The sequence below is a fragment of the Chlorocebus sabaeus genome, chromosome 2 (genome assembly GCF_047675955.1).
Source record: "Chlorocebus sabaeus isolate Y175 chromosome 2, mChlSab1.0.hap1, whole genome shotgun sequence".
NCBI lineage: Eukaryota > Metazoa > Chordata > Mammalia > Primates > Cercopithecidae > Chlorocebus > Chlorocebus sabaeus.
The window spans coordinates 67,108,842-67,136,445 of record NC_132905.1 but is presented as its reverse complement, the minus strand read 5'-3'; the positions used below and the strand labels follow the sequence as shown (position 1 = coordinate 67,136,445).

Genomic DNA, 27,604 nt, shown 5'->3' with positions numbered 1-27,604 from the left:
TAGTGTCTGTCTGCCGTGACTATGCGTCTTTAGCACCCTGAGCAGGGCATGGCACAGAGTAAGTCTCATATTTGAATGAATGGATGTACTGTGACTATTATGTTTCCAACTTCTGGCTTAAGCCTTTTTCTTCACTTCTTTCTTTTCTGTTTCAGAGTTACCAATTTATTCTTGAGACTCCTCTACTCTCGTCATCTGACGTCATGGATGAACTTCAGGATGTTCAGCTCACAGAGATCAAACCACTTCTAAATGATAAGGTAAAGACTTCTCTGTTTTCACTAGAATATGGACAAGCCTCTTCTTCTGATAGTATTTCATTTTCCGTATCGTCTAAATAGTAACTTAAAACATATGTGGCTTGATTTTCAATGAAAGAAATACTTTAAACAATCTATTTCTTTTTTTTTTTTTTTTTTGAGATGGTGTCTCACTCTGTCCCCAGGCTGGAGTGCAGTGGTGCAATCTCGACTCACTGCAACCTTCGACTCCCTGGTTCAAGCGATTCTCTTGCCTCAGCCTCCTGAGTAGCTGGGATTACAGGCACACGTCACCATGCCCAGCTAATTTTTGTATTTTTAGTAGAGACAGGGTTTCATCGTGTTGGCCAGGATGGTCTTGATCTCCTGACCTCGTGATCCACCCGCCACAGCCTCCCAAAGTGCTGGGATTACAGGTGTGAGCCACCATGCCAGGCCAAAAAAATCTATTTCTTAAGCATCTTTTTGATGTTTCCCCCTCTTTTCTTTCTTCCTGCTTTTGTTTCCATGAGCCACATTCAATCAAGTTATCTTTGATATTTTTGTATTGTACAGATAGAGATGTTAAGGAAAAAAATCATGTGGCAATGTTAAGCAGAAAGTATGAGGGTGGGGCTGGGCACAGTGGCTCACACCTGTAATCCTAGCACTTTGGGAGGCCGAGGCAGGTGGATCACTTGAGGTCAGGAGTTCGAGACCAGCCTGGACAACAAGGTGAAACCTTGTCTTTACTAAAAATGGAAAAATTAGCTAGGTGTGGTGGCACACACCTGTAATCCCAGCTACTTGGGAGGCTGAGGCAGAAGAATTGCCAGAACCCAGGAGGCGGAGGTTGCAGTAAGCCAAGATCACACCACTGCACCCCAGTCTGGGTGACTCAGTGAGACTCCATCTCAAAAAAAAAAAAAAAAAAGAAAGAAAAAGAAAGTATGAGGGTGGAGTTTGACTCAGAATCCAAGTGTCTTGACTTTCAGTTTCAATAAGGAAAATTTACCATCCATGACTGGTGATGTATGTGGGCTACAGTGTTCTCCCTAAAGTTTGCCAAGTCTATGATGTGATCTTTCTGTCAGTATCACAGTTTTTATCAGGGAGGACTGGATGTCAGTCATATACCACATTTTTATGTTAGTGTCAGAGAACTACACAAGGAGCAGATGAGCAGCACAGTTGATGACCACTAGGCACTGGTGTGATATGATTTACCAAAAGGAAGGTTTTGGCCGGGTGCAGTGGCTCATGCCTGTAATCCCAGCACTTTGGGAGGCCAAGGCTGACGGATCACTAGAGGTCAGGAGTTTGAGACCAGCCTCGCCAACATGGTGAAATTCCATCTCTACTAAAAATACAAAAATTAGCTGGGCGTGGTAGTGCAGGCCTATAGTCCCAGCTACTTGGGAGGCTGAGGCAGAAGAATCACTTGAACCCAGAAGGCAGAGGTTGCAGTGAGCTGAGATCATGCGCCTGCACTCCAGCCTGGGTGACAGAGCAAGACTCTGCCTCAGAAAAAAGAAAGTTTTGTTTTCTCTCTTGTTCCTTAGTGTTCAGTAAATGTGCCTGAAATTGTCACCCAGGCTGGAGTGCAATGGTACAATCTTGGCTCACTACAAGCTCTACCTCCCAGTTTCAAGTGATTCTCCTGCCTCAGCCTCCTGAGTGGCTGGGATTACAGGCATGCACCTGGCGAATTTTTGTATTTTTACAAAACTGACCTTGTGATCCACCCGCCTTGTCCTCCTAAAGTGCTGGGATTACAGGCATGAGCCACCGTGCCCAGCTGCTTGAAATTCCTTCCTTTCGACTCTATTGTTTTGGTTTATTTTCATTGTCTGCATTGAAGTACTCTTGTAGCTTTGTGTGAGTGAGGTCATGCCATCCTTTCCTGAGGGAGTGTTGATGGAGTATGAGGATAAAGATGGATGGATGGGGGGGACGGGGAGGGGATGTGCGGGTGACACCAGGAGATAATCTGTTGCTTATTATTTTTATCTGCCCAAGGCAAGGCCCTTCACCTGCAGCCTCTGGAGCTGCTGACGTCTTATGTGTTTGCTAGTTTGCTTTGGAATCCTGCCACCCCATTTTCATCCCTGTGACCTCTCCATTCCCACTCCCACCCCTTCTTTTATCTTTCACCAGACTTCTCTCTCCCTTGGCAAGCTGCAGGCTTTTTTTTTTTTTTTTGAGACGAAGTCTTGCTTTGTCACCAGGCTGGAGTGCAATGGCGTGATCTTGGCTCACTGCAACCTCTGCCTCCTGGGTTCGAGCGATTCTCCTGCCTCAGCCTCCCAAGTAGCTGGGACTACAGGTGCGCACCACCACACCCAGCTAATTTTTGTATTTTGACTAGAGATGGGGTTTCACTGTGTTGGGCAAGATGGTCTCGATCTCTTGACCTCTTGATCTGCCCGCCTCCGCCTCCAAAAGTGCTGGGATTACAGGTGTGAGCCTCTGCGCCCGGCCACCGCATGCTTTTTTAACCTCCATTTGGTTTCTCCTGCTGCTTCCCCTCATATTTCCAGAAAACTCTCTCCTTTAAGTACTATTTGTGTATGTGTATATGTGAGGGCTGTTCCAAAAATGTTGTGCCTAGGAGAGGAGGAAGGAAATACAATCTGAGCCAGGCACACACCTATAACCGGGCTCACACCTATAATTCCAGCACTTTGGGAGGCTGATGCGGGAGGATCACCTGAAGCCAGAAGTTCAAGACCAGCCTGGGCAACAAAGGGAGATCCTGTCTACCAAAAAATTAAAAAAATTATCCAGGTGTGGTAGCAGATGCCTGTAGTCTCAGCTACTTGGGAGGCTGAGCTGCGAGGATCACTTGAGCCTGGGAGGTTGAGGCTGCAGTGAGCTGTGATTGTGCCACTGCACTCCAGTCCGGGCAACAGAGTAAGACCCTGTCTCAAAAAATAAATAAATAGAGAAAGAGGTTCTCTTTCTCTCTCCCGTCCCCTGCCATATGGGGACACAGCAAGAAGGCAGCTGTCCACAAACCAGGAAGAGATTCGTCATGAGAAACTGAACCCTTCTAGAACCTTAATCCTGAACTTTGCAGCCTTCAGAACCGTGAGAAAATAAATATCTGTTCTTTTAAGCCATCAAGTCTATGTGATTTTGTTATGACAGCCCGAGTAGACTAAGACACGAAGCAGTGTCTCACTTCCTAACATCTATCCGCTCCTCTTTGATAGGCCTATGCTGTTCCTACCCACCTCCCACATTCCACCTTACTCCTCTCTCTCCCTGAGGTGTAAGTGCTCCTGTGCCATCACTATTCATGAGGACTCTCTCGGCTCTTGCCAAGCAGGTAGATGGGCAAGAGGCCCTCTTTAGATCATGGCACTTCCAAACAAAGACTTCTGTCCCATTAGCCTCCCTCTCCTCCTCCCCAGTACGTGAATGCTTCTGTCTGCCCAGCAGGTGGGTGGTTTTGTGTATGTGGTAAACGGTATAATGATGATAATGCCTCTCATCCATTACTTCATTTGAACCTCCCAATAGCTTGATGAGGAAGAGAACACAGATAAATTTATTCCCACATTGCTAGTGAGTGAACAAAGGCTAGAAAAGGTGAAGTAGCTTACTCCTATTGAATATCAAAGAATGCCTGCTGTATGGCAGGATTTCTCACTGTTGATGTTTTGGATTGGATCATTGTTTGTTGTGGAACACTGCTCTGTGCATTGTAGAATGTTTAGCAGCATCTTTGGCCTCTACTCACTAGATGCTAATAGTACTCCCCAGTGGACAACTAAAAATGTCTCCAGACATTGCCAGATGTCCCTGGGAGGCAAAATTGCCTTGGTTGAGAACCACTGGTGTAGAGGAAAAACCTCCAGATTTGCATAGAAGTAGATGGCTTGAGGGTTTTGTTGTTGTTGTTTTTGCCTGTCCTGCTGTGATTTATTTATTATCTTTTATGTGCCAAGTGCTTTACATACATTCTCTCTAATTCTCAGAATATCCCTTTGAGGTAGATAGTAGTATTCCTACTTCACAGATTAAAAATCCGAATGAAATGCTGGTTTGCCTAGTAAAGAAGTGGCAAAGCCAGACGGAAACCAAAGTCTTTCCTACTCTTAAAACCTGAGCCGTTTCCACTGTGTTAATCCTATAGATATTTTGGCATCACCTTTGTGGCTTGCCCTGTCTCTTTTAAGTAGAAGCCTAAAAATGTGCAGTATTTCACCTTATCCTTCTGTCCATTATCCTTATAAATATACTTTTTGCTAAAGACATTGCTGCATCCTCCAGGCTTCAGGAAGCTAAAGGAAGACTAGAACCAGCGTTTTACTGTGAAATTTGTCCTGAGATGACTGTAAGGAGTCATTCTCAATATAGCTTTGAGCAAGGCTTATGTTAACTTGTCTCACGTCATTTGTTGGTACTTTTCCCATTTTATTTTAGTATACCTGTAATTTTGTCTATGGCTCAGAATTGTCAAGAAGTGGATAATTTTGCCATACTTGTTTTGGCTCCAGTGATGAAAAGAAGCAACCACCAGTACTTTGTTTTGCAGGGCAGAAATTCCATGGGCATATGAAATGATTTTTAAAATAGCATTTAACTATTTTCAGAGCACTTTCACAAATAATATCTTATTTTAATCTTCCAGTCTCTTGTAAGTAGTTGAAGATATTTTAACTCCATTTTACAGATGACACTGAGAGGTTATGTGACTTGTTCAGAGCTAGTGTCTGTTAAGTTGGTGAAGCCAGGATAGAAGCTACGTCTTTTGACTTTGACCTGGACCTGGGGGTCTAGGGTTCTTCCCACCATCTACTGCCTCTTGTACCTGGTTGCTCCACTCTCCTCACCCAGAACACCTTGTAATAAACAGGAGAGTATACTGTTTTGCTTCATTTTCCCTGCCTTCCTCTACCTACTATTGGTTCAGATACTACCGAACCCTGTGAAAGCAAAAGGTGAGGCTTGAGAAAACAAGTAGAAGGCCACACTTAGCTTCTGAAGAATTGAGGAAATAGCAGAAAGGGGAATAAATGTTTAGTAGAGAGAACAGAAATAAGTTATGTACTTTGTTTTGGTTGTTACAGTAGAAAGTGAGGTAAATCTTTTTTTGTTTTGTTTTGTTTTTTGAGATGGAGTCTCGCTCTGTTGCCCAGGCTGGAGTGCAGTGGCATGATCTCGGCTCACTGCAACCTCCGCCTCCTGGATTCAAGTGATTCTCCTGCCTCAGCCTCCCAAGTAGCTGGGATTATAGACACCTGCCACCATGTCCAGCTAGTTTTTGTATTTTTAGTAGAGACGGGGTTTCGCCATGTTGGCCAGGCTGGTCTTGAACTCCTGACCTCAAGTGATCCGCCCGCCTTGGCCTCTGAAAGTGCTGGGATTACAGGCATGAGCCACCGCACCCACCTGAAAGTGGGGTAAATTTTACTGCAATTTAAGTTTTCCTTTTCTACTAATCGCAACATGTAAACAGAGGAGGGAGGAGGGTGTTAGAACTAGAGGAGGGAGAACCCTGGGAACAACATTTTGTAACCTCCAGGACAACAGAGATAGCCAAAGCATTTGTGCTCAGGGCTTGCTCTGTTGCCCAGGCTGGAGTACAGTGGCACAATCATGGCTTATTGCAGCCTCCCGGGCTCAAGCGATCCTCCTGCCTCTGCCTCCTGAGTAGCTCTTGCCACCATGCCTGGCTAAGTTTTGTATTTTTTTAGAGACCAAGCTTTACCATGTTGAAATTCCTGGGCTCAAGCCATCCACCCATCTTGGCCTCCCAAAGTGCTAGGATTACAGGCATGAACCACTGCCTTTTTTTTTCTTTTTTTTTTTTTTTGAGACAGGGTCTCTGTCGTCCAGGTTGGAGTACAGTGGCATGGCCATGGCTTGCTGCAGTCTCTACCACCTGGGTTCAAGCAATTTTTCCCACCTTAGTCTCCTAAGTAGGTGGGACCACAGGTGTGCGCCACCATGCCTGGCCAATTTTTAAATTATTTGTAGAGAAGAGGTCTCATTATGTTGCCCAGGCTGGTCTCAAACTCCTGGGCTCAAGCAATCCTCCTGCCTCAGCCTCCCAAAGTGCTGCTATTATAGGCATGAGCCACTGCACCCAGCTCCAACGTTGTTTAAAAAAAAAAAAAAAAAGAAAAGGCGAGGGGGAGAGAGAGAAAAGAAAAAGCAGCTGTAATTAAAAATAGATTTATTGACATTTTCATCAAAGAATATTCATAAAGTGCTACATCTAGTGTGGACTAGAGAGTGGGTGTCCCTTAATGTACGAAGACATGAGTGTTACATCTGTTGTCATCTGTTGCTGTAGATGGGACTGCAGCAGGAAATGGGTTCCCAAACAAGTTGCCATGCCACCGTTACAGACCAGATGACCCTTAACCAGTTACAGGAGGCAATAGGTGATCCACGTCTTAGCCATACCTTAGCAGAGTGCCCATGGGATTTTTAGAGTGGAAATTCTACTTTTTCAGCAATCTACAGGGGATTATCTGATTGTAGATAGTTTTATCTAAGTATCCAACCTCTTTATAAATTTCTTTATGAAGTCTGTTTCTTAGTATATTTTGAAGGTAATGATTGTTATAGATACTTTATATATATATATGCACATATATATAGAATTTTCATTCTTGTCCCTGGATTATCAGTTTGAACTGATTTCTACTTGAAAATGATTTGCTGGGCCAGGCGCAGTGGCTCATGCCTGTAATCCCAGCACTTTGGAAGGCTGAGGCGGGCGGATCACCTGAGGTCGGGAGTTCGAGACCATCCTGACCAACATGAAGAAACCCTGTCTCTACTAAAAATATACAATTAGCCGGGCCTGGTGGCACATGCCACCTCAGCTACTCCAGAGGCTGAGGCAGGAGAGTGGGTTGAACCCGGGAGGTGGAGGTTGCTGGGAGCCGAGATTGTGCTATTGCACTCCAGCCTGGGCAAGAAGAGCAAAACTCCGTCCAAAAAAAAAAAGAAAGAAAATGATTTGCTGATTATTTTTTTTTTGAGCTGGAGTCTCACTCTGTTACCCAGGCTGGAGTGCAATGATGCGATCTCGGTTCACTGCAACCTCTGCCTCCCAGGTTCAAGCAATTCTTCTGCCTCAGCCTCCCGAGTAGTTGGGATTATAGGCGCCTGCCACCACACCCTGCTAATTTTTGTATTTTTAGGTAGAGATGATGTTTCACCATATTGGCCAGGCTGGTCTCTTGACCAGGCTGGTCTCGAACTCCTGATCTCGTGATCCACCTGCCTCAGCCCCCCAAAGTGCTAGGATTACAGGCATGAGCCACCGCGCATGGCCCTGCTGATGATTTTAATACACTGATTTATTATACTAATTGATTATATTAATCTTTATTATTAAAGAAAAACGGAGTATTTTCTGAGCTTATCTAACTCTTTGCTTGTACAATCCCCCATCTTTGTTTCCACTTTTTGTTGGGAAGGATTATCTTTTTTGTGTATGGCTTTTTAATACAAACAGTCATATTTTATTCTCTTTAACAGTTTTTTTTGTTTTGTTTTGTTTTTTGAATCAGCTTATTTCTGAAACCTTTTACTATTGCAACAACTCACTTTCTCCACTTTAGTCCCTAGCATGTCAATTACATATAACCTTTCCTCTTTGGTATTCGTTTCTTCCTCAAATCAAGTATCTCTATTTTGAGATGTTCAAAACCTCTACAAAATGATATTTGTTACACTCATTAAGTGTCAGGACCAGGAATAGAACGGTGAATCAGACACAGACCTTTCCTTTACATTCACAGAACAGGTAAATTCACCCCAAATCTCTTCCTATTGATAGTTGGTCTAAGGTCTTATCTATCTCTTCTTTCTTTACATTGTGTCTGTTGCTTCTGTCTTTTGAAACTATGCCTGTTGACCAGATCTCATGTTAGGAAACAACATGTCTCTTCTCCCTAGGAATGACTTGTTTTTGAAACATTTCTCCCTTTCACACCCCCCTTTCTTTTTTTCATAATTCACTTTAATCATTGACCCGTTCTAGTTTATTTTTGCTAATTCTCTAAGCTTGTAACTGTGAGGCTTACTTGCTGTAATTTACCTTTTGGGTTACTTTATTTACCTTCTACATATGGCCACTAGGCCCCATCAGAAAACACTCCTGTTAGCTGGCTTCTACTTTGACTGCAACTTTCAGTAATAATTAATGGCTTTCCTTGACTTTTTTCCTCTTCAGATTTTTCTGTTGTTTTAATTTTTTCCTTGAATCCCTTTCTGCTGCTTAAGTCTGCTTAGTGTAAGAATTTCTCAGAATATGGAATTAATGGCATCTTCAAAATGGACAGAAAAAAGAAAGTACCCATAGCCTGAAATTTCTAGAAGTTTTGTTAGAATGGAACCATATACTGTGAACATCAGAAACAAACAAACTGAGGCAGGAGGATTGCTTGAGCCCAGAGGTCAAGGCCACACTGAGCTATGATCATGCCACTGCAACTTCAGCTTGGGTGACAAAGCAAACCTCTGTCTCAAAAAGAAAAAGAAACAGGATAGGTGCAGTGGCTCATGCCTGTAATCCCAACACTTTGGGAGGCCAAGGTAGGAAGATTACTTGAGCCCAGAAGTTGGAGGCCACCTGGGCAACATGGTGAAACCCTGTCCCTGTTAAAAATACAAAAATTAGCCAGTTGTGGTGGCACGTATCTGTAATCCCAGCTACTCTGGAGGCTGAGGCAGGAGAATCAATGGAACCCGGCAGGTGGAGGTTGCAGTGAGTGGAGATTGCGACACTGCACTCCAGCCTGGGCAGCAGATCAAGACTCAGTCTCAAAAAAAAAAAACAATTAGCCAAGCAGGGCAGCACATGCCCGTAGTCCCAGCTACTCAAGTGGCTGAAGCAGGAGGATCGCCTGAGCCTGGGAGATCAATGCTGCAGTGAGTTGTGATCATGTGACTGCATCCCAGGCTGGCTGACACAGCAAGACCCTATCTCAGGAAAAAAAAAAAAAAGAAAAAGAAAGAAGTCTCTAGGGAAGGTCCCCAGAAGGTATTCAGCCTTTTAGAATGCCCCCAATGACTAGTATTGAACTTTTAATGAGTATAGAGAATAAATAATATGGCCTCAGTTAACCACAGTTGAATCAAGGACCGGCTAATGATCCCCATTCAGAAACTCTGGAGCCAATTACTGTCACATAGACCTAGTCATTCCCATTTTCCAGGGTGATTACTCATGAAACTGGAAGCCTTTCTTCAAGAGGGTCTGGGATCTGTCTCAAAAAAAAAAAAAAAAAGCTGGGTGCGATGGCTCACGCCTGTAATCCCAGCACTTTGGGAGACTGAGACAGGCAGATCATGAGGTCAGGAGATCGAGACCATCCTGGCTAACATGGTGAAACCCCATCTCTACTAAAACTGCAAAAAAAATTAGCCGGGTGTGGTGGCGGGCACCTGTAGTCCCAGCTACTCGGGAGGCTGCGGCAGGAGAATGGCATGAACCCAGGAGGTGGAGCTTGCGGTGAACCGAGATGGCGCCACTGCACTCCAGCCTGAGCGACAGAGCGAGACTCCATCTCAAAATAAATTAATAAATAAAAAGCCAGGACAACAAGTGCTAAATAGTCTTCCCTCAGTTATTGGTACCTTTTATCTGGGAGTATAGCTATGAAGATGGGATTGAGAACACAGAGTTGTTTTTTGCTAGGTACTCAACAAATAAGACATAGCTTGAGGTTATTGAGGGCATTGCCTTTCTGCTTTTGGCATGCTCCTTTGTGCTCATGTCAGGAACTGAGGGCTTTACAGAATGCCTCATGGTCGTGGTCACATTATTGTAAGAAAGGAGAATTCATGGATACAATGACAGCTGCTTCCCAAGGAGCTAATCAGAATTTGTGGCTCTATATTCTATGACTGAGATTTTAATTCAATCTAGAGTGATGTTTTCTAATCTTTCTAAATAATCGCTAAAGGAACCTCTGGGACTTCTGTTAGATTGAAGTCCTAATATGGTCTGTTTAGACATCATTATAAATCATTCCTCAAAAGGTGAGGTCAATCTTTAAATCTATTTATTTATTATTATTTTTTTGAGATGGAGTCTCGGTCTGTCGCCCAGGCTGGAGTGCAGTGGCATGATCTCTGCTTACTGCAAGCTCCGCCTCCAGGGTTCACACCATTCTCCTGCCTCAGCCTCCCAAGTAGCTGGGACTACAGGTGCCTGCCACCACACCCAGCTAATTTTTTTGTATTTTTAGTAGAGACGGGGTTTCAGTGTGTTAGCCAGGGTAGTCTTGATCTCCTGACCTCGTGATCCGCCCGCCTCAGCCTCCCAAAGTGCTGGGATTACAGGCATGAGCCACTGCACCAGTCCTTATTTATTTATTTATTTGAGATGGAGTCTGCTATGTTGCCCAAGCTGGAGTGCAGTGGCGCTGTCTGGGCTCACTGCAACCTCCGCCTCCCAGGTTCAAGTGATTCTCCTGCCTCAGCCTCCCAAGTAGATGGGACTACAGGCATGCTCCACCATGCCTGGCTAATTTTTTTTTTTTTGAGACGGAGTCTCGCTCTGTAGCCCAGGCTGGAGTGCAGTGGTGCGATCTCAGCTCACTGCAACCTCCGCCTCCTGGGTCCCGGTTCAAGCAATTCTCCTGCCTCAGCCTGCCAAGTAGCTGCAATTACAGGCACGTGTTGTCATGCCCAGCTAATTTTTGTATTTTTAGTAGAAACAGGGTTTCACCATGTTGGCCAGACGGGACTTGAACTTCTGACCTCGTGATCTGTCTGCCTTGGCTTCCCAAAGTGCTGGGATTACAGGCATGAGCCAACGCACCCGGCCTAATTTTTGTATTTTTAGTAGAGTTGGAGTTTCACCATATTGGCCAATCTGGTCTTGAACTCCTGACCTTGTGATCTGCCCACCTCGACCTCCCAAAGTGTTGGAATTACAGGCGTGAGCCACCGCGCCCGGCCCTTTAAATCTTATGTTACAAAATACTAAATTTGGTATTTTTTCTAGGGTTTGCTAGACCCTTTTTTTCTAGTTTTCTAATTTCAGAAAGGGAAGTACATGCTCATTGTACATAATATGAAGAAAATTATAATCACCTGTAAACTCTCTCTGCAGAAGCAGCTGCTGTTGTTAATTTTTTGTCTTTTATTTGTTTATTTATTTATGAGACAGGATCTCACTTTGCACCCAGGCTGGAGTGCAGTGGTGCGATCTCAGCTCACTGCAACCTCAACCTCCCAGGCTCAAGTGATCCTCCCACCTCAGCCCCTCATGTAGATGGGACTATAAGCATGCACTACCACGCCTGGCTAATTATTTTTGCATTTTTTTGTAGAGATGGGATTTCGCCATATTGCCTATGCTGGTCTTGAACTCTTGACCTGAAGTGATCTGCCTACCTCAGCCTCCCAAAGTGATAGGATTATAGGCATGAGCCACTGTGCCCGGCCTTTTAGTCTTTTTAAATACATATTTTTAGTGTAGCCAAGGTCAAACTGTAAAGACTATTTTGTATCCTACTTTCTTTTTCCTCTTACTAACCATACATATCTTAAGCTGGAATGCAGCAGAAGTTTTTTTTTAAACCCAAAATTTTAACAGAATTTCCTCAGCATTTAATTTTTTAATATTGGCTTATTTGTTTTATGAATCTGTATCAATCACCTGATTTATACCAGGCCCTGTGCTATATTTGGAGGAAGGTACAAGTTGAATCAGGAACCAGAAACTCACTGGCTGACCATTTATATCCTACAAAAACCATCTATCCTAATCCATGAAAGGGCCCTTCCTTTTGCTTCTCATAGTCTATCTGTAAATTAAGCACAATGATTTCTCTGAAGAAGTCCTCAGACATTTCTTAGGGCTAGTGGGAGCCATGGAACACTATGCTCCTTTTAATCAATAGTAACATTCCTTGGAAATGTGCTGCCCAGTCCCATCTGCACAGTATCTTAGTTGTCTTTCCATACTGTGACTGTAGCAGACTTTTTGTGAATTCAGTTTCGTGTTAGGAATAATACTTTACTGTCTCTACCATTCTCTTGCCCGTTCTCAGTGGCATCTATAGTCTCTCTATAACTGGTAATCTGTTGTGAGTTTACTGCCGCTTTTAGAAAGTCAAGGGCTACTCTTTCATAACCTTATTCCTTCAGAAGCTTTTGGCTTCTAGATCAGTGTTATCCAGTAGAAGTTTCTGTAGTCATGGAAATGTTCTGTGTCTGTACTGCCCAAGAGTATGAACACTTGAGATATGGCTAATGTAACTGAGAAACTGAGATTTTATTTTATTGAATTCAAATTTAAAGTGTACATATGGCTAATGGTTACCATACTGGATAGTGCAGCTCTAGATAGTCCCTCTTATGGAGTGGATAGTTTGTTTATTTGGGTGTTTATACCACACTGGGCTGTGATTTTTTTTTTTTTTGAGACAGAGTTTTACTCTTGTTGCCCATGCTGGAGTGCAATGGCATGATCTCAGCTCACCACAACCTCTGCCTCCCCGGTTCAAGCAATTCTCCTGCCTCAGCCTCCCGAGTAGCTGGGATTACAGGCACGCGCCACCACACCTGGCTAATTTTGTATTTTTAGTAGAGATGGGGTTTCTCCATGTTGGTCAGGCTGGTCTCAAACTCCTGACCTCAGGTGATCTGCCCACCTTGGCCTCCCAAAGTGCAGTGCTGGGATTACAGGCATGAGCCACCGCCCAGCCTGGGCTGTGCTTTTTAACCTCTCTTTTGTCCAGCCAGCAGTGTAGTTGGTGGGATTCCAAAGAACTATTGCTTTTTTTTTTTGTTTTTTTTTTGAGATGGAGTCTCGCTCTGTCATCCAGGCTGACACGCAATGGGTCAATATCGGCTCACCGCAACCTCTGCCTCCTGGATTCAAGTGATTCTCTTGTCTCAGCCTCTCAAGTAGCTGAGATTATAGGCACCTCCGCGCCTGGCTAATTTTTGTAATTTTTTTAGTAGAGATGAAGTTTCACCATGTTGGCCAGGCTGGTCTCGAACTCCTGAACTTGGGTGATCCACTTGTTTCAGCCTCCCAAAGTGCTGGAATTACAGGCATAAGCCACCGTGCCTGGACCCAAAGAACTATTTCTAGGAGGATCATCTTGAAGGGAGATGAGATTACTTAGTATTTTTGGGGATCGGATATCTATAGTATCTCTGGAGGGGCAGCTTTTGGGAAGCTGTTAGGAACTTTCTGGAAGTCATTGTAGAGACAGAATAAATAGTCGTGATAAATCAGTTTCTACATAATGGGAGACTTTTTTCAGGAAAGGGGTTACACTTTGTGAAAATTCAAGTAGAAGTTTTCTTTTATTCCCAAATACATCACTTGTTACCATTTTTTTTCCTTTTTTTTTTGAAACGGAGTCTCACTCTGTTGCCTAGGCTGGAGTGCAGTGGTGCGATCTTGGCTCACTGCAACCTCTGCCTCCCAGTTTCAAGCAATTCTCCTGCCTCAGCCTCCTGAGTAGCTGGGACTATAGGGGTCCACCAACACGCCCGGCTAATTTTTATGTTTTTAGTAGAGATGGGATTTCACCATGTTGGTCAGGCTGGTCTTGAACTCCTGACCTCGTGATCCACCTTCCTTGGCCTCCCAAAGGTCTGGGATTACAGGTGTGAGCCATCGCGCCTGGCCCACTTGTTACTTTTTTTTTTTTTTTTTTTTTTTTTGAGACGGAGTCTCACTCTGTTGCCCCGGCTGGAGTGCAGTGGCTGGATCTCAGCTCACTGCAAGCTCCACCTCCTGGGTTTACACCATTCTCCTGCCTCAGCCTCCCGAGTAGCTGGGACTACAGGTGCCCGCCACCTTGCCCGGCTAGTTTTTTTTTTTGTATTTTTTAGTAGAGACAGGGTTTCACCGTGTTAGCCAGGATGGTCTCGATCTCCTGACCTCGTGATCCGCCCATCTCGGCCTCCCAAAGTGCTGGGATTACAGGCTTGAGCCACCACGCCCGGCCACCTTTTTTATACTTTTTTTTTTTTTTTTGGTTGGGGGAGAGAGTCTCACTCCGTTGCCCAGGCTGGAGTGCAGTGGCAGGATCCCGGCTCACTGCAACCTCCGCTCCCGGGTTCAAGAGATTCTCCTGCCTTGGCCTCCCAAGTAGCTGGGATTACAGGCACACACCACAACATTGGCTAATTTTTGTATTTTTAGTAGAGACTGGGTTTCACCGTGTTGGTCAGGCTGCCCACGAACTCCTGACCTCAGGTGATCTGCCCGCCTCAGCCTCCCAAAATACTGGGATTACAGGTGTGAGCCACCACACTCGGCCCCTTTTTTATACTCTTATGACTTGCAATACTGGCATCTGGAATGCTGGAAAAATGCTTCTGAATTATTGCCATTGATTTTTTTTTTCTCAATCGTCATTATTATAATCCCTTTTTAGAAGCTTGGTGAATTCTCCTTAGATTTTTTGACTATGTTTTACCTTTTTTTTTTATATATATATTTTTTGGTAGAGACGGGGTTTCACCGTGTTAGCCAGGATGGTCGCGATCTCCTGACCTCGTGATCCGCCCGTCTCGGCCTCCCAAAGTGCTGGGATTACAGGCTTGAGCCACCGCGCCCGGCCTATGTTTTACTTTTTAAATGATTCCATGACTTGTCCTTTTTCCCTATCAGTGATTTCATAGGATGCAACAGACAGGCCAGTGTGTTAAAAACCTTGTTTTGTCTTTCTTTCCCTCCTTCAGTAACACTGCCTTTCTTCTCTGTTAGATTTCAAGGCTTCCATTTCTGATCCATCCATATCTTTGTCCTCTTCCTGATCCTTTCTTTAATTCCTGGTTCTGCACCGGTTCTCCTTCACCCTTCTCAGCTTTGGCCTCTAACTCCTTTCCTCCCAGGTGCTTCCCTTGCATGTTCAAGGTATGCTTCAAGACTATGATCCACGTTTTACCCTCTTCCTACAAATTCTCACTGCTCTCCTTAGGTAGGAAGGCAAGAAGTTATAAACTTGCTAGAAAACTAGGCCCCTTCCCTTTATCTTCTCATGAGCCCGCTAAAGCATAATCTCACCTCTGAAGATTTAGCCTTTATTAACACATGTTCATAACCCTTCCTGCCTCTGAAACCTTCTGATGAGAACCATTTCAGTTTTATGGCAACCAAAAGGCTGCACATGCACTGCTTTCACTGTGAACTGAATTTGGTGCACATGTGGGGAAACCATGTGGGGAAACTGACTGTGTTTTGTGTCTTCTGTTGACAGAATGGTACACGAAACTTCCAGGACTTTGACTGTCAGGTAAGGACTGTACAAGCAACAAGGAGGCTCTCTACAGGATCTCTGCAGTGTTTCCTTTCCTGTAGTGGTGGTCTTGTAGAAGTGGATCTCTCCTTACAGCTAATAATGAGTCCTTAATGTTCGTTTGGTCATTGGATCAAGTTCACTTAAAATGATTTGCAATTGTTGGCCATTGGCACGGTGGCTCATACCTGTAATTCCAGCACTTTGAAAGGCTGAGGCAGACAGATCACTTGAGGTCAGGAGTTTGAGACCAGACCGGCCAACATGGTGAAACCTCATCCCTACTAAAAATACAAAAATTAGCCAAGTGTAGTGGTGCATGCTTATAATCCCAGCTACTCAGGAGGCTGAGGCAGGAGAATCACTGGAACTCGGGAGACGGAGGTTGCAGTGAGCCGAGATCGTGCCACTGCATTCCAGCCTGGGTGACAGAGTAAGACTCCATCTCAAAACAAAACAAAATAAACAAACAAATGAAAAAAAACTGATTTGTTGTCATGTTCAGGAATTGCCTGCCAGGTACCTGTTTTATGATTGTAGGTTACTGAATAGAGCTGTCTCTTTGTGGTTAAGAGTTCTTTTCCTCACATGATATTGGAAACCTCATTTGTCATAGGTGGCAAATGCAGGGTTGCTACCTTACCGCAGAGAAGATAGGAGAGGGGCAGATGGAGGAGAGATTTCTTGACAGTAAAATCTTTCCCTAAAAGAAATCTTTCCCTAAATTGTTATGAATACCATGTGCAGATTTCTCTTGGGTTTATGTTTGGAAATGCAAAATTCAACTTGACTTATTAGTGTTTTCCTAAATGAAACTGTTCTTCCTGGTCTGCTTTTGCATCACCTCTGTTGCCAGTTTGGAAATCAGTAAAATGAACCAGCAGTTCATCTACCTCTTTTATCTGTTGACTGGTCCTGAAAGAAATGGGACTAAGGGCTGGGCACAGTGGCTCACACCTATAATCCCAGCACTTTGGGAGGCTGAGGCAGGCAGATCACTTGAGGTCAAGAGTCTGAGACCAGCCTGGCCAGCGTGGTGAAACCCCATCTCTACTAAAAATACAAAAATTAGCTGGACATGGTGGTGTGTGCCTGTAATCCCAGCTACTCAGGAGGCTGAGGTGGGAGAATTTCTTGAACCTGGGAGGCAAAAGTTGCAGTGAGCTGAGATAACACCACGGCACTTCAGCCTGGGCAACAGAGTGGGACTCTCTGTCTCAATAAATAAATAAATAAATAAGAAAAAAGAACATAGGAGTAAGAAATAAGTACAGGGAAATGGAAACCTTATAAACTGGGCATCCTGACCCTCCCACTTTTGGGATAGATGCCATAGCAGTAACAGAAGTGACATGAAGTAGACCCAGAGGGTATTAGCAGGAAAGGAAGGTGCTGGCAACATCCTTGCTTCCAGTATTCAGCCAACCTGTATACCCATCAGCAAATAGTTATTTTCAAATATGCATTTTATGTTAAGTACAGTGGAATCTCTAAGCATTAGCATCAGAACAAAGGACTATTTGTAAGCAAAACAGTTACAATAATTTGAATGCCTACTGTAGGGTACCTAATAAACATATAGTATCTTCAATACTTAGAGCAGTATTACAAGATGGTTTCTTTTTTTCTTTTCTCTTTCTTTTCTTTTCTTTTCTTTTCTTTTTTTTTTTGGAGACAGAGTCTCGCTCAGTCGCCCAGGCTGGAGTGCAGTGGCATGATATCGGCTCACTGCAACCTCCGCCTCCTGGATTCAAGCGATTCTCCTGCCTCAGCCTCCCAGTAGCTGGGATTACAGGCACCCACCACCACACTCAGCTAAATTTTTTGAACTTTTAGTAGAGATGGGGTTTCACCATGTTGGTCAGACTGGTCTCGAACCCCTGACCTCAAATGATTTGCCTACCTCAGCCTCCCAAAGTGCTGGGATTACAGGCATGAGCCACCACACCTGGCCAAGATGGTTTTTCTTATTTCTGTTTTATAGTCAGAAAATTAAGAATTAAGTTTTATAACTTGCCATTGAGTGGTTGGGATTGAAAAACCCCATTCTTCCTGAATCTGTTGCCCATTCTTTCCCACCTGGACATATCCAGAGCTGAAATGTAAGGAATTAGTTGTCCTAAAAGCTGAGGTTCCTTGGCAGAACAGATGAGACTCACCTTGGAAGGGTCAGGCTCATAGTATAGTTATAGATTTCTGAATCTCAGTTGCAAACACCTCTTGTAATAACTATTTGGTACTTTGTATATACAACATAATCAGCCTAGTGCTGTTACAGTCATTCACTGTAGGCAATGGTTCCTTTCCTCTAAAACAGTTAAGTTACATTATTTTTTAATAAATAGTGACAATGAAGTTTGGGTTTGATTGTTTTTAATTTGATCTAACTTCAGTTATGGTTTGGATCCTAGGTTGAACCAGTAGAGCTTGATTACTGTTAATATTTGACATAATTTACCTAGAAGGAAAACATTAGAGAGAGGGTGACAGTAAAATTCAAGGTGAAGAACTCCAGAAATAGTATATGTATACATGTATACTCCTGCCCCAAAGTGTAGAAGTATTAATTTTCTTCAAATTCAGCACCTCCCCTGAGGTAAGAAAATTAGAATATAGCCAGGTGCGGTGGCTCATACCTGTAATCCCAGCACTTTGGGAGGCTGAGGTCAGGAATTCACGAGGTCAGGAGTTCGAGACCAGCCTGGCCAATATAGTGAAACCTTGCCTCTACTAAAAATACAAAAATTAGCCAGGCATGGTGGTGTGCATCTGTAATCCCAGCTACTCAGGAGGCTGAGGAAGGAGAATTGCTTGAACCCGGAAGGCAGATGCTGCAGTGAGCCGAGATCCTGCTGCTGCAGTGAGCCGAGATCCTGCCACTGCACTCCAGCCTGGGCAACAGAGCGAGACTCTGTCTCAACGAAAAAAAGGAATAAAAGAGAAAAGAAAATTAGAATATAATAGATTACATACTTGTTGCAAAATAAATGAGAAAATACCAAAAAGTAAATAAATAAAAATCACCTGTTATTTCACCAGTGTTAATATTGTTAATATTTTGGCATATGTCATTTGAGATTTTTTTCCATACATATATATAATTGTAGATATGAAATTGAGTTTTAGAAATATAATTATGAATCACTTTGTAATATTAAGGCTTAAAAATAGTCTGGCAAAAATTCTTGATACTTTGGGTAAAGCTTTAAAATAGTAACATGTTCTGGCCTTGTGAAATGGAACTTTTAGTTCAGTTCTGATACAAATAGAAAGTCTGGGTGCTGTGGCTCATGCCTGTAATCCCAGAGCTTTGGGAGGCTGATACAGGAGAATCGCTCGAGCCCAGGAGTTTGAGACCAGCTTGAGCAACATAAGGAGACCCCCTTCTCTACAAAGAATTAAAAAATAAAAAATTGGCCGGGCGCGGTGGCTCAAGCCTGTAATCCCAGCACTTTGGGAGGCCGAGACGGGCGGATCACGAGGTCAGGAGATCGAGACCATCCTGGCTAACCTGGTGAAACCCCATCTCTACTAAAAAATACAAAAAACTAGCCGGGCGAGGTGGCGGGCGCCTGTAGTCCCAGCTACTTGGGAGGCTGAGGCAGGAGAATGGCGTAAACCCGGGAGGTGGAGCTTGCAGCGAGCTGAGATCCGGCCACTGCACTCCAGCCTGGGCGACAGAGCGAGACTCCGCCTCAAAAAAAAAAAAAAAAAAAACAAAAACAAAAATAAAAAATTAGCCGGGCATGATGTCATACGCCTGTAGTCCCAGCACTTTGGGAGGCTGAGGCGAGTGGATTGCTTGAGCCCTGTTGTTTGACACCAGCCTAGGCAACATAGTGAGACCCCAGTCTTTCTATCTATATATGTAATATATATATATTTAGAGATGGAATATTATATATATATATTGAGACGAGGGTCTCACTATGTTCAGTATATATATATATATGTGTGTGGGTATGTATACCCACACACATATATGTAAACTATATAGATACATTACAGATAACTATAGCATCTGTCGCAATACTTTCTAATATACATATATATGATATACATATATACACATGTAGTATGCATATATGTATATTAGAGAGAGAGTGTTGGGATAGATGCTGTAGTTTATATGTGTATATGATATATTGCTTTAGATAAATAACACTTATTTTGTGTATAATCAGAAACAAATTTAGAAAACTTAGAAAAGCATAAAAATAAAGATTGCTTATACTTCTGCGGGTAGATCACCTGAGATCAGGAGTTCGAGACCAGCCTGGCCAAGATGGTGAAACCCTGTCTCTACTGAAAATACAAAAATTAGGACAGGTGTGGTGGCTCACGCCTGTCATCCCAGCACTTTGGGAGGCTGAGGTGGGCAGATCACCTGAGGTCGGGAGTTCAAGACTAGCCTGACCAACATGGAGAAACCCCGTCTCTCCTGAAAATACAAAATTAGCCGGGCGTGGTGGCGCATGCCTGTAATCCCAGCTACTCGAGAAGCTGAGGCAGGAGAATCGCTTGAACCTGAGAGGCGGAGGTTGCAGTGAGCCGAGATCGCACCATTGCACTCCAGCCTGGTCAACAAGAACGAAACTCCGTCTCAAAAAAAAAAAAATTAGCTGGGCATGGTGGCAGGCGCCTATAATCCCAGCTACTTGGGAGGCTGAGACAGAAGAATGGCTTGAACCCGGGAGGCAGAGGTTGCAGTGAGCTGAGATTGAGCCTGTGCACTGCAGCCTGGGTGACAAGAGTGAAACTCTGTCTCAAAAACAAACAAACAAAAAATCGTGTATAACAAAAACTATACCCAAGTCTCATACAGTAGCCTGCTTATTGGAAACAATAACAGTTCATACTAATAAAAATATAGGGGCTGGCGCAGTGTCTCACACCTGGAATCCCAGGACTTTGGGAGACCGAGGTGGGTGGATCATGAGGTCAGGAGATCGAGACCATCCTGGCTAACACAGTGAAACACCGTCTCTAGTAAAAGTACAAAAAAGTTAGCCAGGCATGGTGGTGGGTGCCTGTAGTCCCACCTACTTGGGAGACTAAGGCAGAAGAATGGCGTCAACCCGGGAGGTGGAGGTTGCAGTGAGCCGAGATCGCGCCACGGCACTCTAGCCTGAGCCACAGAGTGAGACTCTTGTCTCAAAAAAAAAAAAAGTTGACATTTTCTAGAGTATGTTGTCATGCAAATATAACAAAACTAGTTCAGACTGGCCAGGGAGAGGAAGAAATAGTAGCAGGTATGAAACGATCATGATTTAGTTAAGTGTAGAAATATGGGACAAGTCAGATCGTGTCATTCTGGTGTCAACACATTTATTCAAGTCAGAGGACTCAAGAAAAAAGTGAAAGTTGGTTATCACATAATGGTAGCATCTTAAACTCTTACATTCTTTTTTTTTTTTTTTTTTTGAGACGGAGTCTCGCTTTGTCGCCCAGTCTGGAGTGCAGTGGCGCAATCTCGGCTCACTGCAAGCTCCGCCTCCCGGGTTCACGCCATTCTCCTGCCTCAGCCTCCCGAGTAGCTGGGACTACAGGCGCCCGCCACTGCGCCCGGCTAATTTTTTTTTCTATTTTTAGTAGAGACGGGGTTTCACCATGGTCTCGATCTCCTGACCTTGTGATCCGCCCGCCTCGGCCTCCCAAAGTGCTGGGATTACAGGCGTGAGCCACCGCGCCCGGCCAACTCTTACATTCTTAAAAGGCTTTTTTTTTTTTTTTTTTTTTTTTTTTTTTTTTTTTTTTTAAAAGATACAGGGTCTAGGCTGGACACGGTGGCTCATGCCTGTAATCCCAGCACTTTGGGAGGCCGAGGTGGGTGGATCACCTGAGGTTGGGAGTTTGAAACCAGCCTGGCCAACATGGAGAAACCCTGCCTCTACTAAAAAATACAAAATTAGCCAGGCATGATAGCACATGCTTGTAATCCCAGCTACTCAGGAGGCTGAGGCAGGAGAATCACTTGAACCCAGGAGGCGGACATTGCAATAGGCCAAGATTGCACCATTGCACTCCAGCCTGGGCAAAAAGAGTGAAACTCCATCTCAAAAAAAAAAAAAAAAAAAGGATACAGAGTCTTACTTTGTCACCTAGGCTGGGGTTCAGTGACGCGATTATAGCTCACAGTAACCTTGAACTCCTGGGCTGAAGCAACTGCTTCAGCCTCCTGAGTAGCTAGGACTACAGGCACATGCCATTGTGCCTGGCTAATTAGAAAAAATATATATTTTTCATAGAGATGGGGTCTTGCTATGTTGCTCAGACTGGTCTTGAACTCCTGGCCTCAAGTGATACTCTCACTTTGGCTTCCCAGAGTGCTAGGATTACAGACATGAGCCATCCTGCCTGACCTTAAAAAGACCTTCTGTTTAAGACTACATCTTTCATTAGGTGGGAGAGACCGTCCAGAATAGAGAATTATGTCAAGGACCTTTATGATTTCAGGTTGTTTTATAAACATGGAGAATAAAGGGATTATGTTCAAGAAGTGCATAGCCTTGGAGATGATAAATAATCAAAAAGTACTGGGAGAGCCGGAGAATGGTGGCTCATGCCTGTATTCCCAGCACTTTGGGAGGCTGTGGCAGGAAGATCACTTGAGCCCAGGAGTTTGAGATCAGCTTGGGCAATATAGGGAGACTTCATCTCTGCAAAAAATTTAAAAAGTAGTTGGGTATGGTGGCAAGCATGTGTGCTCCAAGCTACCTGGGAGGCTGAGGTAGGAGGATCATTTGAGCCCAGGAATTCGAGGTTAATACAGTGAGCTATGATCACACCACTGGACTCCAGCCTGAGTGACAACGACGAGACCCTGTCTCAAAAAAAGTTAAATAAATGAAGAAGAAGAAAGAAAAGGAAAAGCAAAGAAACTGCTGGGAGAGAGGGGAGAGATCTATGACCAGATGCTCCCTTAGGCTATGCTCTTTGAGTAGAGGCTCATGTGTAGTCACACTCTAGAATGTTGGGGTGGGAGATGAGATAACTGGATGAAGAGCCTGTAAAACAGATGATAGTTGACTAAGACAAAAAGGTAGCAACAGCAAGTCACTCCCTGCAGTGGCCTGACAATTGAATCAGCTCCTTAGCCAGGGTCTCTGCACATTCATCTTCAGATGGAGTTTTTTTCAAGCTGTTCATTCACAAGGTCGTGAAAAATGTGCATGCCCATCGCCATGGAGGTGAGTGCTTCCTTTCTTTTTGTTTTTTATTCTGCTAAGCATATTTACATTCACATACTTTGAAAATGAAGAACTTTGGGACATTGACAACTTGGGGCTGCTCCAAGTAGGGCAATGAACAGGGCCTAGGACTCTTGGCCGTTGATACTTTGGTTGTTACATGACTTGAGGGCATATAATGGCATGGTAGGGGCTGAGATATCCCTAAAAAGTTGAAATTTTGTAAGGAGCCAATTTTACTTTTGAATATCATTCAGATTATGAAACGGCAACAAAGTAGTAACTTTGCCCTATTCCTTCATCTACTTTTTTTTTTTTTTTTTTTTTTTTGAGATGGAGTCTCACTCTGTTGCCCAGGCTGGAGTACAGTGGCGCAACCTCGGCTCACTGCAACCTGTGCCTCCTGGGTTCAAGCAATTCTACTGCCTCAGCCTCCTGAGTAACTGGAATTCAGGTGCGTGCCTCCATGCCTGGCTAATTTTTGCATTTTTAGTAGAGACGGGTTTCACCATGTTGGTCAGTCTGGTCTTGAATTCCTGACCTCGTGATCCACCTGCCTCAGCCTCCTGAAGCGCTGGGATTTTACAGGTGTGAGCCACCATGCCCAGCCTCCCTCATCTACTTTTAAAGTATTGTGTTTTACCCCACCTGTTATATCTCCCTTTTTACCATCCTTCTCCTGACCTTCCCTGGCAGCTCACTGTCTCATCCCCGTCCACCTCCTGTGTGTATACACACACACACACACACACACACACACACACACCCCACCACCACCACCACTGCCACCACTAGTTACCATCAGTTACCCGGCCTTGGTGAGATCCTGCTATGCTTAGAGTCAGAATATAAACTGGTGTTTCCCTTGGTTCTCAGTAGTGGCCAAACTGGAATCTTTAAGCAGGACCCTACTGAAGGTTTGAGTTTGACAGAAGACAGGTTCCAGCAACCAGATTGTCAAGGTGACAAGTTGTTGGACACTCTCTTTAACTTGGATTTGCCTGTAGTGTCACTTCATATGGCAGACACTTTCTCCTTCTCTCCCTTTTTCTTACTCCCTCCCACGCTTTATTCTTTATTTCTCTCAAGAAACAAAACATGAGAGATACTGAAACCTCCTTTAGTTCTCGTTAATAATTTATCCACTCCCAGAAGGAAACAAAGTTCTAAAGTTAGTGTACCTTGTTTCTCCTCCAAGTTTTTATACTTTAGTTTTAGGCTGGCTGTGCTGGCTCATGCCTGTAATAGTGCTTCGGATGGCCGATTTGGGACAATCACTTGAGGCCAGGAATTCAAGACCAGCCTGAGCAAATATGGAGACCTCGTCTCTCCAAGAAATCTAAAAAATAAAAGTTAGCCAGGTGTAGGGGTGTGCACCAGTAGTCCTAGCTACTTGGGAGTCTGAGGTGAGAGAATTGCTTGAGCCCAGGAGTTCTATGCTGCAGTGAGCTATGATCACATCACTGCACTCTAGCCTGGGCACTAGAATGAGATCCTATCTCTAAATATATATGTGTATGTATATGTGTGTACACATATGTATAAACAAACAGGATCTATAGTGTTGCTTTTTAAAAAATTGTCATAAGTGGTATATTTTTAATATGTATCCTTTTGCATCTTGCTCTTTTACATTTTTTTCAAGATTTTCTGTGTCTATTAATGCTAATAATTCTAGTTCATTTTTATCTGTATGTCATATGAATAAATCATAATTCATTTATTTCCCTATTGATGAATATTTGGGCTGTTTCCAATTTTTTTGACATAGAGAAGGTTGTGATGTTTACATCCTTGAACAGCACAGGTTTGAACTGTATAGGTCCACTTATACATAGCTTTTTTTCAATACATATATTGGATTTTTTTTTTTTTTTTTCCAGAAAGAGTCTTGCTCTGTCACTCAGGCTGGAGTGCAGTGGCAGGAACATGGCTCACTGTAGCTCAAGTGACTTTCCTACCTCAGCCTCTGAGTAACTGGGACCATAGGCATGCACCACCAGACCTGGCTATTTGTAAAAAATTTTTTGTAGAGACAGGGTCTCACCATGTTGCCAAGGCTGGTTTCAAACTCCTGGGCTCGAGCAGTCATCCTGTCTCAGCCTCCCAAAGTGCCAGGATTATAGGCATGAGCTATCACACACAGTCAGAAAGCTTTTGGAGATTTATAGCAATTTGAAAAAACCCACAGTGGGGCGGGATGGCTCGTGTCTGTAATCCCAGCACTTTGGGAGGCCGAGGCAGCTGGATCACTTGAGGTCAGGAGTTTGATACCAGCCTGGCCAACATGTTGAAACTGTATCTCTACTAAAAATACAAAAAATCAGCCAGGTGTGGTGGAACGTGCCTGTAGTCCCAGCTACTCAGGAGGTCAAGGCAGGAAAATCGCTTGAACCCGGGAGGTGGAAGTTGCAGTAAGTCGAGATCGGGCCACTGCACTCCAGCCTGGGTGACAGAGCAAGACTCTGTCTCAAAAAAAAAAAAAAAAAAAGATAAAAGAAAAAAAACTCGCAAACTGTGTAACCTAGAGCTATTGAAAACATTAAGAAAAAGTTAGGTATGTCATGATTGTATAAACTATATGTAGACATTAGTCTATTTTATCATTTACTAACAAAATATACACAAATCTGTTACAAAAAGTTAAAACTCATGCACACACTTATAGATCATACATGGCGCCATTCATGGTTGAGAGAAATGTAAACAAATGTAAAGATGCAGTATTAAGTCTTTTTTTTTTTTTGAGACAGAATTTCGCTTTTGTTGCCCAGACTGGAGTGCCTCTGGCCTTTTTTATAACAACAATGGCATCTTCAATGACGTGGTATGGGTATGAGAAATGGGTACCAGACTTTAAGGCAGGTGCGCGCCTGTAGTCCCAGCTACTTGGGAGACTGAGGCAGGAGAATCACTTGAACCTGGGAGGCAGAGGTTTCAGTGAGCCAAGATTGTGCCACTGCACTCCAGCCTGGCGACAGAACAAGACTCCGTCTCAAAAAAAGAAAAAGTAAAAGCCAGAGGCCATATGCGGTGGCTCACACCTGCAGTCCCAGCACTTTGGGAGGCCGAGGCAGGCAGATTGCTTGAGCTTAGAAGTTCAAGGCCAGCCAGGCACAGTGGCTCAAACCTGTAATCCCAGCACTTTGGGAGGCCAAGGTGGGTGGATCACCTGAGGTCAGAGTTTGAGACCAGCCTGACCAACATGGTGAAACCCCATCTCTATTAAAAATACAAAATTAGCCAGGCATGGGGATGCACGCCTGTAATCGCAGCTACTTGGGAGGCTGAGGCAGGAGAATCGCTTGAACTGGGGAGGCAGAGGTTGCAGTGAGCCGAGATCACACCATTGCATTCCAACCTGGGCAACAAGAGTGAAACTCCATCTCAAAAAAAAAAAGTTAAAGGCCAGCCTGGGCAATATGGCGAAACCTCAACTCTACAAACAGTACCAAAATTAGCCGAGCATGGTGGCATGAATCTATGGTCCCAGCTACTTAAGAGGCTGAGGTGGGAGAATCGCTTGAGCCCAAGAGGTGGAGAATGCAGTGAGCCAAGATCACGCTACTGTACTCCAGCCTGGGTGACAGAATGAGACCCTGTCTCAAAAAAATAATAAAAATAAAATAAAATAAAATATAAAATAAGCCTTGAAAGCCATGAAGCCAAAAACAATAAATTTCTGCCGAAGAAAACTGTGTATAGATGTTGTATATGACTTCACAGGATTTACAACAGAGCCAATCAAGTATCATTAAAAAGATTATGAATATGACCAAAAAAAAGTGGGTCATAGGATGAAGAGTTTCAAGGTATGGATTTTGGAGAAATTTAAGAGCTAGTAGACACCACACCAGAGTAAATTAGCAGAAGACAACTTGATGGAGATGAATACTTCTGAACCAGTGCCAGGCAATGAGGACTATGTAGAAGTAGCAGTGCCAGAAAACAAATTGACATTAGACAGGTTGGCAGAAGGGTTCCAGTTATTCAAGACTGCTTTTCACCTCTTTTATGTCAGGAACTATTCTGTGAGACGCACACTTTAACTAAAGTAAACAGTGGAAGAAGGATTGGTACCGTATAGAAACATTTTTAGAAAAATGAGACATAAAAAGTCAGACAAATTACCATGTGTTTCTGTAAAGTTACGTTAAGAGTGCCTGCCTCCCCTTTCACCACCTCCACCTCTTCCTTCTTTGCCACCCTTGAGATGGCAAGACCAACCCCTCCTGTTCCTCCTCGTCCTCAGCCTACTCAACAAGATAACAAGGATGAAGATCTTTGTGATGATCCACTGCCACTTAATGAACAGTAAATGTATTTTCTCTGCCTTATGATTTTCTTAACATTTTCTTTTCTTTAGCTTACTTTATTAAGAATACAGTATATCAGTGGTCCTTAACCTTTCTGGCACCAGGGATCGGTTTTGTGGAAGACAATTTTTCCACATCCTTGGGGGGTAGGAGATGGTTTGGGGATGATTCAAACACATTGCATTTATTGTGCACTTTCTATTATTACATTGTAATATATAATGAAATAATTATGCAGCTCACCATAACGTAGAATCAATGCGAGGCCTGAGCTTGTTTTCCTGCAACTAGATGGTCCCATGTGGGGTGATGGGAGACAGTGATAGGTCATCAGGCATTAGATTCTCACAAGGAGTGCACAATCTAGATCCCTTGCATGCTTAGTTCACAATAGGGTTCGTGCTCCTATGAGACTCTAAGGTCACTGCTGATCTGACAGGAGGTGGAGCTCAGGCAGTGCAATGGGCAGCAGCTCTTAAGACAGATGAAGCTTCGCTCTTACCTGCCACTCACCTTCTATGCGGCCCGGTTCCTAAGAGGGCACAGACCGATACCAGTCTGTGGCTCAGATGTTGGAGACCCCTGCAGTATATAATACAACATACAAAATA

General features: G+C 43.8%; 1 protein-coding gene across 5 annotated transcripts in view; it reads left to right on the top strand.

The window, feature by feature from the left end:
- The window catches only part of NDRG3 (NDRG family member 3), an 87,198-nt gene that overhangs the window by 21,745 nt on the left and 37,849 nt on the right, over nucleotides 1-27,604 (top strand). For 3 of the 5 annotated variants that reach the window (XM_073009536.1, XM_073009520.1, XM_073009528.1), the window contains exons 2-3: nucleotides 156-260; nucleotides 15,449-15,484. In XM_073009536.1, the coding sequence (XP_072865637.1) occupies nucleotides 204-260; nucleotides 15,449-15,484 (93 nt within the window). In that variant the 5' untranslated portion in view covers nucleotides 156-203. The remainder of the gene's footprint in view (nucleotides 1-155; nucleotides 261-15,448; nucleotides 15,485-27,604) is intronic. The other 2 variants (XM_073009543.1, XM_073009522.1) reach the window with 1 other exon arrangement.